General features: G+C 34.9%; 2 protein-coding genes across 3 annotated transcripts; one reads left to right on the top strand and one right to left on the bottom strand.

The window, feature by feature from the left end:
• Positions 1-2684: 2684 nt before the first annotated feature.
• Positions 2685-10945, bottom strand: LOC132056374 (probable ADP-ribosylation factor GTPase-activating protein AGD15). 2 transcript variants are annotated; one of them, XM_059448533.1, is made up of 9 exons: positions 10668-10945; positions 9527-9585; positions 9212-9302; positions 7359-7413; positions 6344-6434; positions 6062-6245; positions 5622-5796; positions 5207-5309; positions 2685-2948 (listed from the first exon to the last, which is right to left on the bottom strand). In XM_059448533.1, coding segments are annotated over exons 1-8 (708 nt in total). In that variant the 5' UTR covers positions 10719-10945; the 3' UTR covers positions 2685-2948; positions 5207-5307. The 2 variants fall into 2 exon arrangements, with proteins under 2 accessions (XP_059304516.1, XP_059304517.1); XM_059448534.1 differs by having other exon boundaries at positions 2685-2945.
• Positions 10946-13177: 2232 nt separating this feature from the next.
• LOC132056373 (uncharacterized) lies at positions 13178-14911 on the top strand. The gene is made up of 2 exons (XM_059448531.1): positions 13178-13423; positions 13970-14911. Exons 1-2 carry the CDS (start codon positions 13238-13240, stop codon positions 14606-14608), a joined length of 825 nt encoding a protein of 274 aa, XP_059304514.1. The 5' UTR covers positions 13178-13237; the 3' UTR covers positions 14609-14911.
• Positions 14912-15392: the final 481 nt, after the last annotated feature.

Raw genomic sequence — 15392 nt, 5'->3', positions numbered from 1 at the left:
TTGAGACAAAATGAAAAATAATTAGATGGTCAAGTGATCAAAATTCAAACAGCAATAATTATGCATGCCCTTATGGGCTATGGCACTGCTAACTTAATAATCTCTTCTCATAGTTTGTTATTTTTGAAATGTAATCCAGAATTAAACTTACTATTTATAAGATTTGACGTTCATATCCAGGATTTTATTAACCTATTATATTGATTAATTAGGTGTAGTCTTTAATCATTCGAAGACAATAGTTCATACTGGACAAATTGTCACGCATATACTGACAGGAAAACTATTAGTTAAGTTGCTACTAATGTAGCCAAACCTAGGTAACTATTTTATTAATAGTAGAGTTAGTGCAACAGAAGATTTGTTCACTTTTTATTATTTAGTTTAATATTTTCACAAGTTTGAGCTTTTGATGATATAAATTAGAAAAACAAGCAAAGTTTCACGTTACTTTTGAATGATGGGAGTACAAGTTAGAAAACCAATGAAGATGATACGAAATAATTAAAGGATATCTTATTTTAAAAGAAAAAAGCTAACTGGAGAACTTGATAGAGTAATAATCATTGGTACTGGTGGAAAACTTGGTTAATACAATTACTCCATATATATATATATATATATATATATATATATATATACACACAACTAATAAAATCTAGGTCCCTCCGGGACAATTCAACGGTCAAATGCCACAATTTAAAGTGCAAGACCATGAACTTGAAGCATAATTGAGCTCATTTTTTGAATCATTTTTAACTATGTAGAAATGAAAGGGGAAAAAAGAGAGAAAGATATTATACAATCTATTTGTCCTGGGAGCCTTGCACATGTCCTGGCAATCTAGAGTGACCCAGCTAGCTGATTTGCATTATCATGAAATAAACAAATTGGACCAGCAATAAACTCAGAGAAAGTAGTTCATGAGCTAACTGGTACATCATTAAATATCATAACTACTGCTAAAGATTACCATGGGGTGGTAAGTACACCCCTCAATTCTTAGTTAGAAATTTGGGTTTTGAACCCTAAGAATAGAGTTGCCTTTGGTAGGAAATGTTTTACCCACAAAGTGAGAATTATCGCTACGAATATGAATTAATCGAGCTCAATGTGGATATCAGACCGGATGAAAAAACTGAAAAAATCAAGTTCATAATTGACCTTCGTTAAAGGGAAAAAATAAAGAATATGAATGTCCCTTTGCCTTTTCGATATCTATTTATTAAACACATGAAATGTGAAATTTGCAAGGATAGTGAGCGGCGCCAAGAGAAAGCTCACAAAAATTCTGGAAGGATTTAAATAAAAGAGAGCATGCTTTTATCGATTATATATTTAAATGAATATTAGGTAGAAAGTATTGTAATTTGAATAGAATAAGGAAAAGTATTTGAAACTTCAAAGTATTGTAATTTGAATGGAACAAGGAAACGTATTTGAAACTTCAAACAAAAATGAATTCTCATCTTGAAAGCAAAGCAGTATGCACATGATTTTGCTTCGGTGATAGAGACCTTAAAGTTTTAAATTTCTACAAGAAAAATTATGCTTTAGGTTCAGGAAAGTTATATTTTTCCCTAAAATACAAACATACCAACTCTCAATCAATGACAAGGTTACATAAAAGCAGAATTAAACAATGCCTGTTTTATCTCAGACTTAATGTAATATTACCTGACTTTTAAATACTTGGATGGCCCCTGATTGGCTTGTGTAATAACAAGAATATTTTAAGAAGTTTAAGTGATCCTTACATCGTATTTTGTTGACAAACGCTACACAAAAAATCAAGCTAGATTTCTTTTTTGGGATTAAAAATAGCATTAGAAACATCGTGAAGTTTTCCTAATTGCTCGGAAGGGGAAAGGGAGGAGAAATTTGTTGAAACGTCAATTGTTAACTCAATTTGAAATATTAATAATAAGTGAGTGATAATACAAGTTAGATATGGCCCCAGAATACAGATTTGGGACCAAAAAAATAAATAATTACACCCTTGTATTTTATATGCATGTCAAGTTGATTCATTCAAACATCTTCAGCAGCTCAACTAATTTTAATAAACAAAGAAACACAACTAATCCTATAGTTAATTACTCAATTAATTTCTCCTTTAAAGACTTCCAGTCCAAGCTTAATACTTTGGGCTTGGATCCAATGAATTTATAGCAGTCAAATCAATCAAGGAAGATATTTTATACACACTCACCCTCAACGAATACACTGTGCATGTGTTTGTTTGATACGTGCAGTCCAAGCTTAATACTTTGGACTTGGATCCAATCAATTTACAGCAGTCAAATCAACCAAGGAAGATATATTATTCACACTCACCCTCAACGAATACAATGTGCATGTGTTTGTTTGATACGTGTACAATGAATATACATGCATGCAGAGAGTAGCGGAGCTAAGATTTTCACCAAGGAGATTCAAAATATAAATAAGTCAACACACGAGGAAGTTAAGGAATTCAACATCAACACCTACAGAAAATAATAATTTCAACATTGTGTAACAATTTGATTTTCCGACGAAGGGAATTCGGATGACCCCTTACGCAATGGTTTCTTCAATAGAGAGCTCGGGAGCTGGATGTTTACGGGGTGAGGGGAAGAATTCTTTCATTTTCATTAGGTAAGAACAGTATAACAAACTTAGGAAGATAAAAAGAAACAAAATAGGGTCAAAATAAAGTGTAGTATTATATGAAGGAAATCACTTTCTATACAGAAAAAATAATGAACCATACATTAATCTTTAAGACACAAGTAGTGGTAGAATCCAGTTGCCAACTATTTAATTAATCATATTGGACGCAACTAGTATGAACTCTCTAGTCTCTAAATGTTGCTTGATCCATGAAAACTAATAACAATGGATAGAGACTATCAGCCCAAATAACAATCCCAGCAAGTCTTCACAAGTGAAAGAGGCTCCTCCTGCTAAGAATTACAGCAAAGATTATGAAATATATAGAAGAAAACAATAACAATAGAAAGAAAACAAAATGCATACTCTGCATATTACAACGCAGCAAGAAAAGGAAAAGTTAAGGCAATATGGTCTGTGTGAACTTTCTAGGAAAACATACCAAAGCAATGTGTAAATTACGGAAAATCCCTCTAAAAGATAACTATAAGAATCCAATTCCTCTCAAATGTAATTGTAAGAATCAAAAGATAGAACAAACGAGGTTATTTTTTATGATTGACATTTATACGAAACGTATTTTCCGAACAAAAAGCAACACAGAGATCCTGGTGCTTACTGCATAGCACAGTATATCTGAATTAAAATGAAAGGAAGATGTGAATGAACAAGACATTCTAGCAGTGGGGAAGACGTGATTTTTACCAACGGATTTAGCATCTACTATATTTTACATAAAAAGGTGTTTTGACCTAGTATATATAGTGTGATTTTCCGGCATAATGCCCTTCCGCCCCTCTAGCTCCGCCCCTGCATTCTAGTATGTTGAATAGCTCCTCTAGAGTGGCCAGCCAGTTCCAGGATCCTAATACTTGGAGAGCTGTTGATTCATGCCAGATACATTTACTAGTTACAATTGGACATACACTGATAAACTGCAAGTACTGAAACCCGAACGGTACTGTTTGGTAATCACTTTCTACTGGTAAGTTAAAATGGGGAAGTGATTCTTTTCCTGAATTTTTAATCCAGGTATCTCCTAGATCTCTCCAAAGATTGAAATATACGCATGAAAATTAGTAATCCATGCTATGAATTGTACTGAGGGTTCCATCATGAGCTCAAGCTGTCTTGTGGATAATCTGACTGATATTTCCAATCCGTGCTATGAATTGTGCTAATTATAGGGTTACATCATTATAAGACAAACTTGAAGTGTATTAAGGGTTCCATCATGAGCTCAAGCTGTCTTGTGGATAATCTGACTGATATTTCCAACTTGAAGCTAATTATAGGGTTACATCATTATAAGACAAACTTGAAGTGTATTAAGGGTTCCATCATGAGCTCAAGCTGTCTTGTGGATAATCTGACTGATATTTCCAATCCGTGCTATGAATTGTACTAATTATAGGGTTACATCATTATAAGACAAACTTGAAGTGCTACTTAATGTAATCCATGCAAATGTGAACAGCCAATAATCAAATTTCTCCTATCTGAAGGTGATTTTCTACAATAACTGTCACAATATGACATCCATTTTGCCTTTCAAGAGAAAATAATAAATACAGAGGTATTTGTTCATCATAGAGCTTCCATTCAATCATCCTGGGAATTTAAGGTAAAAGGACATTTTTACAGACCACCCAAGTTTGAAATTGTTATGCAAATTGAAATAAAATAGTATCCTATTCAGACATACTTAAGTGGATTTTGACGTCTATCTATAAGGGTTTTTAATATATAGAATGATTGAGTATCACAGAAAGTGTATTAACAGGTAGAGCTAAGGGAATAATCTAGTTTGGTCCGGTAATTTGAATCAATAGCTTTCCAGTTCCATCACTTCTCTTGTCTCAGATCTTGACCATCTCCACATTGATTGACTCAACACAATTTCCTTTCTTTTCTTGCAAAAGTTCTACTTGAACACAGCTTTAGAAAGAGTAAGATTCTGCTTCCAAGATTTACTTTTTCTCTACTAACCTTTTTGTCTAATGATTTCCTAAAATAAATATACCGTGCTCGCTCCAGAAATCTCAAATTCTAAGTGTTCCATCTTATCCATACTGCAGATATAATCTTGTTCAGAAGATGAATCATAAAATCGGCACTCAGACTAAATGAATGCTGGTCCCAACTCCTTTCACAAGATCAGAGAAGACAGGTAAGATGTGTTCATCTAGAGAATAGGAACTGATACAGGAATGCAAAGGGATACTTAAATTGTGGCATCAGTTACATCCCCTAATAGCAATCATGAAGAATGCAGTTGATTATGCCAGAAGAGAAATCTAATATTAGGAGGGTATCAGCATAAAGTTATAACTATTGTAGTCAAAACAGACTCAATTGCATGAAAGCATCAAATATACAATTCAAGCTTGGGTGTAGTTTTAAATAGAAACGGCACCGAATGGAAATTGTCTCGCAAAGCACTCGGTGGGCAATCTAGTTACACGAGAAACCTCAAATCTTTTATCTTTACTGCTTCTACAGTGCCGGTTGAATAAGACAACAAAATATAATACGCAACACATGTGCTTACATGTTGAAGTGCAGCTCTGTTTCTTGACTTATCATCCATGAACTCTAATCCATTGCAGAAGTGCTAGAATACAATTAACTGGTTCTCTTGGTCTCATCAGCTCCTATATCCAGAAAAAATCAATTTACAGGTTGGTATTTCATATTAATAAAAGCTGACCTTTACTTACGGCAAAGCAATATTTACAACATAACAGCTGGGATACCAATATAGGTATAGCCAGTAATCAATAGAATACAAGTTTACTTTCATGGCAAAACATAAGCACTTAATAGTTTTCGAAGATTCAACCAACTGAGAAGAGAAGAAGAATTTTCCCAATTCTTCTAGTTTTCTCCAGCTCTATGTTAACAATTGACCTGTGTATCAACTCTTTTAACTGCTGCATAATTCATAAACTTGTACAAGTACTCACACTCAAAAGTTGCCCAGCGAGATGGAGGCACAATAGTGCGATCTTGTTTTGCCTCTGAGGCATAGAGCAAACTGAAGAGATCCTTTGTATCTTCTTTGTGCTTCACAGATGGGGCACTGATGAGACCATTTTTTGGAGGTAAATTAAGAAATTCGTCCATCGTGTCCAAAGAAGCCTGAGAAATGATGCACTTTTCTGAGCCATGCTTGACAGCAAAAGGATCCAGGCAAAAAATGTAGTCTACCCAGAGAACTTAGTATCAGCATGATGCATTTGGCTATATGACTTTCCAAACAGTATAGCACATAACAAAGAGATTGTTGTGAACCAAATTAATCAGGTTAAGAAGTAGGCAAAGGGATACTCCTGTTAGTTAAAACCTAAAAAGAACTTTGCTTCCAAAGTAGAAACATGTAAACAAAGTACAATATTTGCAGTACCCCACGAGATCTTGTTGCTGTAGGAACTTGTGGCGGTTGTGCACTAAAAACATCCTCCTCCAAGGAATATTTTCTTGCTTTCCTTGGAATATCAGCTTTTCCTCCGACTTCACTTGTTTCAACAATCATATTAGATGGTGCTGGTTGAGAGGCATATCTAGAAGCCCATTGTTTGTCCTGATACCTGGAGTCACAATAAAATTAATGCAATGGGAGCTATAATGTAGCTTCCATTTTATAGAAACTTGCAAGTGCATAAAATTAGCATTTGTGCAGAATTACTTGGTCCGAATAAACTTTGCAATGTCGCTTTTATCTGCACTTGCTGGTAGTTCTGCCTCCCAATAATTGTTCGACTTCTCATTACCTACACCTGCACAACAAAACATGTACCAAGACTTATCCTAGTTAGCCTCCTATATATCTTCAAAAGTATAAAAAATTTAAGGAAGGGGGGGGAGAGAATATCTAGAATATCAAGGGCAAATGACATTTTTACAGGGCTCTATTTGGAATGCAGAATAACATTTACTCCAAGATATTCACCGCGTTTCTTGTGTCTTGTTTTATAAGCTTCTTAGGAAAGATTTTCACCTGGAGAACACTCTCCAGTTCTAGGGAAAAAATAGTAGCTCTTCCCCCACCCCCCACAAAGCATACGACCAATAAAAGACCTCCTCTGTGAAGAACTTCTGGTTCTTGTCCATTTTTATGATGGTTGTTTGATTGAGGATGGACTATACATGTTACAATTCAACTTATATATCATACCTTTGATAGTTGGAAAAAACAATTACATTCATGCACATCCGACAGTAGATAGAATATCATCAGTCATGTAAATTAGGAAGAGGGAGTCTCTTTTCCCAATTAATTCAGACTAGTTTTTCCTTCTTCTTTTTTTCCAACAACCACCTCACTTGGGTTTCCTTGTCCACTGAAAAAATTAATGGTGGAATGTATTCAACATGTTTACACAACACTGGAGGATGAGGAACAAAGTTTAACAGAACATGGAAGTTTTTCAACTAGCCTTTACTCCTCCTTCCCACTTCCTCCATCCCTTTTTCTCCTACAAGACACAAAAGCTTGCCCGAGCTCTGCATTCTGAGCTGTCAATAACTCTGACCTAGTTAGTAATTGAAAGAAGATTAGTAGCCTTTTGCTAACTATGAAATGCCATAAGGATGAGAGCTGCATAGCATACTCAAAGGATTCAGTTGGGAAGTAGAGAAGTGACTAAGGTCATTTAGATAAAGTAGTGACAAATACCCTCAAGAGAGAGAGAGAGAGTTACATTGCATAAAAGAAACCTGCTCCGGCAGCCATGTGTCCAAAGTTGTCGACCTTACCTATTACAAGCAAGAAGCATGACAGATAGCTATTAGCAAAGAAAATTAAGCACTCAGAGTCCATATCCAAAAGTCTATGCGTGCTTTCTGTGATGTATTCAGGAAAAGCTGAATGACAAATCCACCTAGTTCTTCTGGAAGTGGATTCAATTCCACAGTTGCATGTATACAAATAAAAAGGTAAAGGCATAAACTGAGACCAACCGGGATAGAATGTCAAGGCCAATGCCATCTTTATCTTTTCCATTTTTGCTTGGATAATTAAAAATGAATCACTAGAAATCTTTGATTCAGTAAATTTGCAGAATGTTTTCTTGCAGCAATAAAATGGAAACTTTCATGTACAGAACAATTGTTTGTTGTTGTAGCCTCATTGTACATATTGCTTCCGTCTTTTCAGAAAATCAGTGAGAGCATCAGGACAGAAAACAATGTTTACCAAATTACAAGAATGTTGTTTCTTTATTTTCATTCAAAAAGTTCTCCACGAAAAGTTAAGACCCACTGAAGAGAAACTGAAGTCAACAACACATATGCAATATCTTCTAGATGACCCAGTCTCCATTTTCCTTAACCACAATTTTTTTTTTCTCCAAATCAATCTGATTGGTATCATTTCTCTGTTACTAAAGTAGAAAAAACAATTGGATTTTTTGAGCACTATTATTTTACGTTGATAGGAAAAGTAACACTGTACAAACAAGTTCAAATTATTTTTCACATTCAGTTTTGAGATTACAACCCTTGCATGGTCATTAGCTTTACTTTTAATTAATTTCAAGAGAAGTCGAGTGTAAGGGTTTACTAAAACTTACTGATAGCCTGAAACATCAACAATTCCAAGAAGAAAGCACAGATAACAAACTTAGTTGACATTAAGCATCGTTAACATTTAAAAGCATAACTTATTTTCTCCGTCCAGAACCTGAAAACATATAAAGAGACCAAAAGTTCATCGTGCGTAGGCCCTTTCTCTTCAGATTTCTATCTAAGGGTAGGTACACTAAAACTAGAAACGAATATCCTAAAGAGATCAGCATATTTCAGAGATGGCAATGAATTTAATTTTACTAAAGGGGAAAAAAGCTTGGAAAGAAAAGCAGTTCATTTCATACTAATCGATCCATATATTTCACTAAAGTATATGTAGGCATTTATGCTACAACTTATTTATATTAGACATTTCAGAGACAGGGGTGGGTGGGATAATATGTTTGAAGTCGTCAACAAATCGAACTCTTTGCATTCTGACTTTCTCCCCCTTGCTGATAAGTAATGAGAAAATAAAATTTACCTCAGAAGGGGAAGCCATCTCCACTAACAGATAGTCCCTAAGAATGTTAATAGATAATAGCCCTTTATGCAAAGAGGTTAATTTATGCTTCACCATCTGAACTTTCCCATCTTACTCTAAATTTAGTTCTGCACAGTGCTTATAATTTTACTTTCCTCACTTGGAATTCAGGTGGCCCGTATCAAATTCCATGATGACCCTTTAAATGCATCTCTAAACCACTAATCTAAGTTACTGGCATCAAACTGTTTCTCGTTCAGATTGGTTTACAAAAAATCATTAGAACCCAGAATCGAAACTGTGTTTAACCTGTTGGTAATTTTTTTTAGTGTTGAATTTGTAATACTATTAAGAACAAGGAAGATGGATGCATTTGATAGTCAAACAGTAAAGATAAAATGAAAAAAACGTCTCAAGTAATGTATTTTGCTCATTCGCACACATTACTAAGAATTATAGTCATTGATATTTGATACTCACAAGTTTAGTATCTACATTGTATACCTTTGAGATATGTACCCCAAGACTCCTATGAATTCCTGAACATTGCAGGCAGATGAATATCCCAAGGTTGATGCTTGCCCACCTTGGGGCCCTGATACAAAGTATTAGAAACTATTAAAAATTGATTAGACTAACATGTTAGATGAAAGGAAGATGCTTTAGCATAGGAACACCGTGAAAGACTTGAACAAAGAGAATCACATAGACTGTGATCATGGTGGAAAAGTGCACATCTGGCTCCTTTTATAACCTACTACAATTCTAAACGGACATGATATACAGTTAATTGCTGCAAACTGGTTGCAGAAAACGCACCTTCCCCGACAATCTGCACATTCCCTATTTTCTGGAAGCTTAAGAAGGCCCTCCAATATCTGCAAGTAGTGAATAATACACGCTAAGCTAGAAAATCAAACATGAAGTGCAGAAAAATAAACTGTAACAAAAAATTTAAAAGAAAAAGCGATCACTAGTGACAAAGAGTTTAAGTCAAAAGGATATAACTTTGACTTTTGCAAAAAAACAGACTTTATAATTATAAATGCATATAATTTCTTACTTCAAATGTTCTTCCTCTTAAAAAATGTATATCTGGCTATGACAGAAGCTATGTGGCATCTGTGAAACCAGTTCACGGGCAATTTAAAAAAATTAGACCTCTTAATGAAAGATAATTATACTGTGGATCATGGTAATTGGAACCTGTTCTCTTTGATAAAAGAAATTGCTACCAATCTAATTCCTCAATAAGGTCAGATAAAACTACTGATGAAAGATGAAATTGGGCACAATTTCTATCTCTTCTCCTTATGAATTGTATATAGTCGAGGGATTGGCAAAATGCATTGCATACAATTGTATTACTCCAATTGGTACAGCAGACGAACGCTGTATGAAAAATCAAATTAATCAACACAAAAAAACTACAAATAAACATGGCGGGTGTAGAGTTGTAAAGTTGCATTCACCTGAACCCAGTACTTTTGACTCGGAGCATAAATTTAGTGTAAAAATTCAATCAAATTGCAATAAAGGGTAAGTTTGAATCCATAATTGGAAAAGTACAATAAATTCAATACTAGGGCAGCCCTTGCACTAAACTCCCGCTATGTGTAGGGTCCAGGGAAGGAAGGGATCCATAATTTAAAAAATACAATAAATTCAATACTAGGACAGCCCGATGCACGAAGCTCCCGCTATATGAGGGGTTCAGGAAGGGCCGGACCACAAGGGTCTATTGTATGCGGCCTTACCCTGCATTTCTACAAGAGGATTGTTTCCGGCTAGAACCCGTGACCTCCTGATCACGTGGCAACAACTTTACCAGTTGCGCCAAGACGCCCCTTCTCAATAAATTCAATACTAAGAACCTAAAATATCAACCTCATAAAGTTTAAATCTCCGATCCGCCTACGGCTACAATCAATATAGCACGTAAGAAACAAGGGCTAATTACCTTTGCATGTTTGGCATTAAGCTCCTTGGAAACGGAAGCCTTGTCGTTCATGGCTGTTGATTTGTTTCCCAAAAGCCAAAAAGAAACAACAAGGCCTAACAAAGAGGGAGAGAGAACTATCTCCCTCTCTAGGGATGGTGTAAATGTGTATTCTCTTTTCTCTTTTTTTTTTTTCTTTCTTTCTTTTGCTGAATGAATGGTTTTTCCTCTTCACACATTGAATGGAAACAGTCATTTTACATTCCATAAAACGCGCTACTCCAATCTTAACCCATCAACATCCACTCTCTTCTCTCCCATCACTCTCACACGCGCACACACAACACAAACAAAAATCCCATTAATTGTTTGTTGGAAAAAAAAAATCCCATTAATTGAGGTAAACGTGCACATTCATGAACCATATATTTATATTTAAATAAAATAGAAGGGTATGCAATAAACATGTGTCTTATTAGCATTTATTATCAGATATAAATTATTCTTTTCCTTTCCAAAAATTGGCATTATTTATTACTCGTTCGTGCCAAAAAAAAAAAGAGGATACATTTATTAATTTGAAAAGGCATATACCTTCGTTAAAAAACGGTGCACACATACTCACAACAAATATACCCCTCATTCCGATTCCACCGAGCTTAGGGGTCAATTACGGGGATAACCGGTCGATCAACTCATTTTGAGGTTAACCGCATGCTAAATTGCTCTAAGAAATTTCATGGGAATTCTACTTTCCTTATGGATAATATACGGGGCAAGTTGAAAGAAGTCGATAATTTGCATACAGAAGTGTGGGCTATAACTACGTACATGGCTTAGTTGACGTATTGCTTAATCCGTTAGGTACTTCTTGTGAAGATCTGAAATCTGGGTAGTGCAGAATTTTGCCAAACAATATTATAATGACAATAAGAAAGACACGAGTTGATAATAATGATAAGTAAAAAAATAAAGAACATACAAATTAACGTGGTTCGGCTACGGGAGGAGATGAGTAATTTCACTATAACACCAAGGTCGTTTGGCATGCATACTAAATTATCTTCAGATTATAATTCCGGAATTAATTTGTTCCATCTGGGAGATGGGATATAATCCCAAGGTTAGTGGGATAAGATGGATATCTCATCATCCTTAAGATTGTGCTTTATTTTATACTCTGTTTGATAAAAAGTATTAAACATGGTACAAAAAATTAGTCTTTGGGATATACTAACTTATACCATGCACCAAATGACCCCAAGAGTACAAAATTAGATATATACTCTAATTAACTCAAAACATCCCAAAAGAATAACACACATGATCACTTCAAAGAAGAATTCACACAAATGTTTCCTACCACTCACTCTTATACTCACAATTAATAAGTGGAGGAGAAAAGGAAACGAGATTGATTCTCAAATCTTGTTGGATGTTAACAAGTGAGGAATGAACCATTTATTTATAGAAATGATGAACCTCTTGATGATGTAATCAACAAGAGTAAAATTCAAACCTGTCTTCCATCATTTTCTTTATTTTGCTGCATAACAAGTCCTATGTTTGACAACAAATGGGATCTGGACGGTGGTTAAAAAATGTACACAACATCTTCATTTAGAGCATGCCCTAAAAATATCAAAGCCACTTTACACTTTTTTACGACAAGGAGAAGCTTATTGAGAATGGTGATTGATGGAAACTGAGATTACAGGGAGCTTGTGATCTGAAAGCATATCGTTGATACTTAATTATGTAGCCTCCGAGGAATTAACAAAATAGAGGCAAGCTGTTGAAGGTTGTCCGCATTTTGTTTTTCTCCCTGCTGTTTCATTATCAAGATATATATAGCTCTGTTTTGTATACATACAATTAGTAAGTGGTCGTTTGGTAGTAGATAAAATTATTCCAGGATTATAATATTGGGACTAATTTATTTCATTTCTTGGGACTAATTTATCCTATGTTGGAGATGGGGGTAAAACAATCCCAGGATTAAAAAGATAAGATGGGATATCTCATCTTTAAGTTTGGGATGCACTTTATACTTTATTTGGTATAAGAATAAATTTATACCTTCTACCAAATATAATACAAAATTAATCCCATAATTAATCTTTGGGATATCTCAGCTAATATCGTGTACCAAACTACCCTTAAAAGTAGATTTGGAGGTTGATACAATGAATTATAGGGTGGCATTATGCAAACAAATTTCTCATGCTGGTCAATTCAATATAAAAAATTACTCCCACCTTATACCCATTGCGCCTATTAAAAAGTTGGATATCTGTTCGATATTTAGTAAATAACTTTCGTAATAATATAAGTATAAATTGTTAAGGCCAATTGTTAAATAGTACTCCTTAATATTTTTTCGAACGTACATTCTCGGGGCAATTATTCATAACTACAAGGGCATTTTCGTCAATTTACTAAACGAAGCGTACGTGAGAAGATAGTGGAAAGGGTGACTACAAATAGGCATGCCGTGCTATATTGCAGAGTGTATAGGCATGCCGTGCTATATTGCAGAGTGTATCGGTTAACCCTATTCCGCTCTCTATTCTACTTCTTTGTTAAGAAAGATGGTGAAAGGAAACAAACAAACCACAAATACTGCTACGGAGATTAAGGAAATGAGGGCGCTAATCGAGAAGCTGTTTGGGGAATTGAATGCAAGACAAGACAAGTTTGATCAAACAATTTCTGAGTTGAAGGAATCCATCCAATCTTCTAAGGCTCAACAGAAATCTCATGAAAACTCATCTAAGGTACACAATACTAAACTCTATTCCTCTTTTCACTCCTTCTCTGGAGTTTGATTTTCCTAAATTTTTCTTCTAGGTGTTTGGCTATAGAATTGGACTTGTGTTTGGTGTTTTTCCAAATAATATTTGGTACTTAGAATGTATTGAAAGTGAAAACATTTGGTTTAAGGTGTGTATGTGTGCATGTTTTGTAATAAAGTGTAAAAAAAAATGTAATAATTCTCATGGCCAAACGGGTAGGGGTTTGGCCATGAAAACCAAATATTTTTCACTTTATTTGGAATTTTGAAGTTGGAGTTGTGTTTGGTTATAGTTTTTTGCAAAGAATATTTGGTTGTTTGAATGTACTGAAAGTGAAAAAAGTAAAAATAGGGTTTTAGATGTTTTCCAAATTCCAAATTTGAAATTTTTATGGCCAAAAGCTGATTTTCAAATAAAGTGAAAACGTTTTGCGGGGAAAAGTGAATAATTCTAATATTTTACTGTGGATTTAAATCTTTGCTCTATTGTGTGGATTGATATTTTACTGTTATTGATTTGAATATGAAGGGGCATGGAAAAACCATAACCGCCACTGGGCCTAATGAGAGTCAAGCCAAAGGTTCCTGTTTATTTCGTAAAAAATCTACTCATGGTGGCAAATGTAGCAACAAGAAGCAAGTTTCATTAATCGAAGATGACGATGAAGATGTTTTTGATGTTCCGACTGTAGAACCTGTGACTTCAGAGGAAAAAGAAACAGACATGGCGATATCAGTGGACGCTATAGTAGAATATCATAATTCTAAGCCATATGAAGGTTGTTGCGTGACTGGATATCATGGGAAAACGCCCTTGACTGTCCTAATGGGTTTAGGGGGAACTTCACACAACTTTATTAATGAATCTTTGGCAGATAAGCTAGGTTGTGACTCATTTCCAGTCAAGCCTCGAAATGTTAGGTCAGCTTTTGGGACATTTGTGACCTCCAGAGCATGTAAAAACTTTCAGTTGTCTCTGCAAGGCACCGTGTTTAATTTGGATGTGTATCTACTTCCATTGTCGTCGAACTGTGACATGGTATTAGGAAATCCATGGATAAAGAGCCTTGAGAAATGTATAATTGGTAATGGTGGTGTGGAGTTTTACTTTCAAGGTAAGAAGCAATTTATGAGTTTCAACAAAGCAGTCGGAGGCAGCAAGCGTTGATGAGAGTACTGAGGCCGTAAATTTCAGAGTAGTAACTTACCTGTTTTATATGTTTTTCTTTCCTAAGGGGGACTTTAGGGTTGATCTCTCCCTAAAATCCGCCACTATGTTTCTTAAGGATAGTAGTAAGTAGTGTGATTATGGTATTAAAGCTACTTAGTTTCTGTTTTCTGCAATTTTCCTAAGAATTCTCCCTATAGGTAGAAGTAAAGTAAAGGATCTGATTATCTACCTATATTATAGTATGTCATTTTGAGACCAGCATTGCAAGTTATGAATTTTCATTGAGCTGTTGCTTTTCTATCCCCTTCCTGAGTTGTTGCACTGTAATTTGTTATTATTGCTATTGTGGATTAATTATTGATTGTTTGTTGAATTACTTTTAACTAATAGTAGTAGTTATTTTAGATTTTCTAAACTCAATTCCCATTTATGTCTCTGGTGAATCTGAACAAGTCACCTTTACAACCATTTTCTGGTTTCTTGGCTCTCCATTAGTTTTTCTGTTTTGTTTCTGATGTTTGGCCAAGGTAACAAGGTATGTTGGTACTAACGACTATTATAATGTTTCTCCTACTTGCACTTTACAAAATGGTTCCTTGTTTTAGTTTAAAGGTTAAGAAACTTGGGAATTGGCGGTGTCAATATGGGTGATGGGTATATTTCGCAATTTTCTGTGTGCTCACTTTTGTTATTAGGAAATAGGAATTTAATCAGGAGATGTATAGTTAATACTCTTATTATCAAACTTGGAGCCGTGAGACATGGTAATTCAGAAGGCCAT

This window comes from Lycium ferocissimum, chromosome 5, assembly GCF_029784015.1.
Source record: "Lycium ferocissimum isolate CSIRO_LF1 chromosome 5, AGI_CSIRO_Lferr_CH_V1, whole genome shotgun sequence".
Classification (NCBI taxonomy): domain Eukaryota; kingdom Viridiplantae; phylum Streptophyta; class Magnoliopsida; order Solanales; family Solanaceae; genus Lycium; species Lycium ferocissimum.
This window is presented reverse-complemented; position numbering and strand designations above follow the sequence as displayed.

Coding starts and splice junctions, on each gene's coding strand:
- LOC132056374 (XM_059448533.1), bottom strand. CDS start 10,718: ATGAACGACAAGGCTTCCGTTTCCAAGGAGCTTAATGCCAAACATGCA. Junction 7,414..9,211: donor TTGGGGTACATATCTCAAAG/GTATACAATGTA, acceptor TGCTTGTAATAG/GTAAGGTCGACAACTTTGGA. Junction 6,435..7,358: donor GCAGGTTTCTTTTATGCAAT/GTAACTCTCTCT, acceptor TTTGTTGTGCAG/GTGTAGGTAATGAGAAGTCG.
- LOC132056373 (XM_059448531.1), top strand. CDS start 13,238: ATGGTGAAAGGAAACAAACAAACCACAAATACTGCTACGGAGATTAAG. Junction 13,424..13,969: donor CTCATGAAAACTCATCTAAG/GTACACAATACT, acceptor TTGAATATGAAG/GGGCATGGAAAAACCATAAC.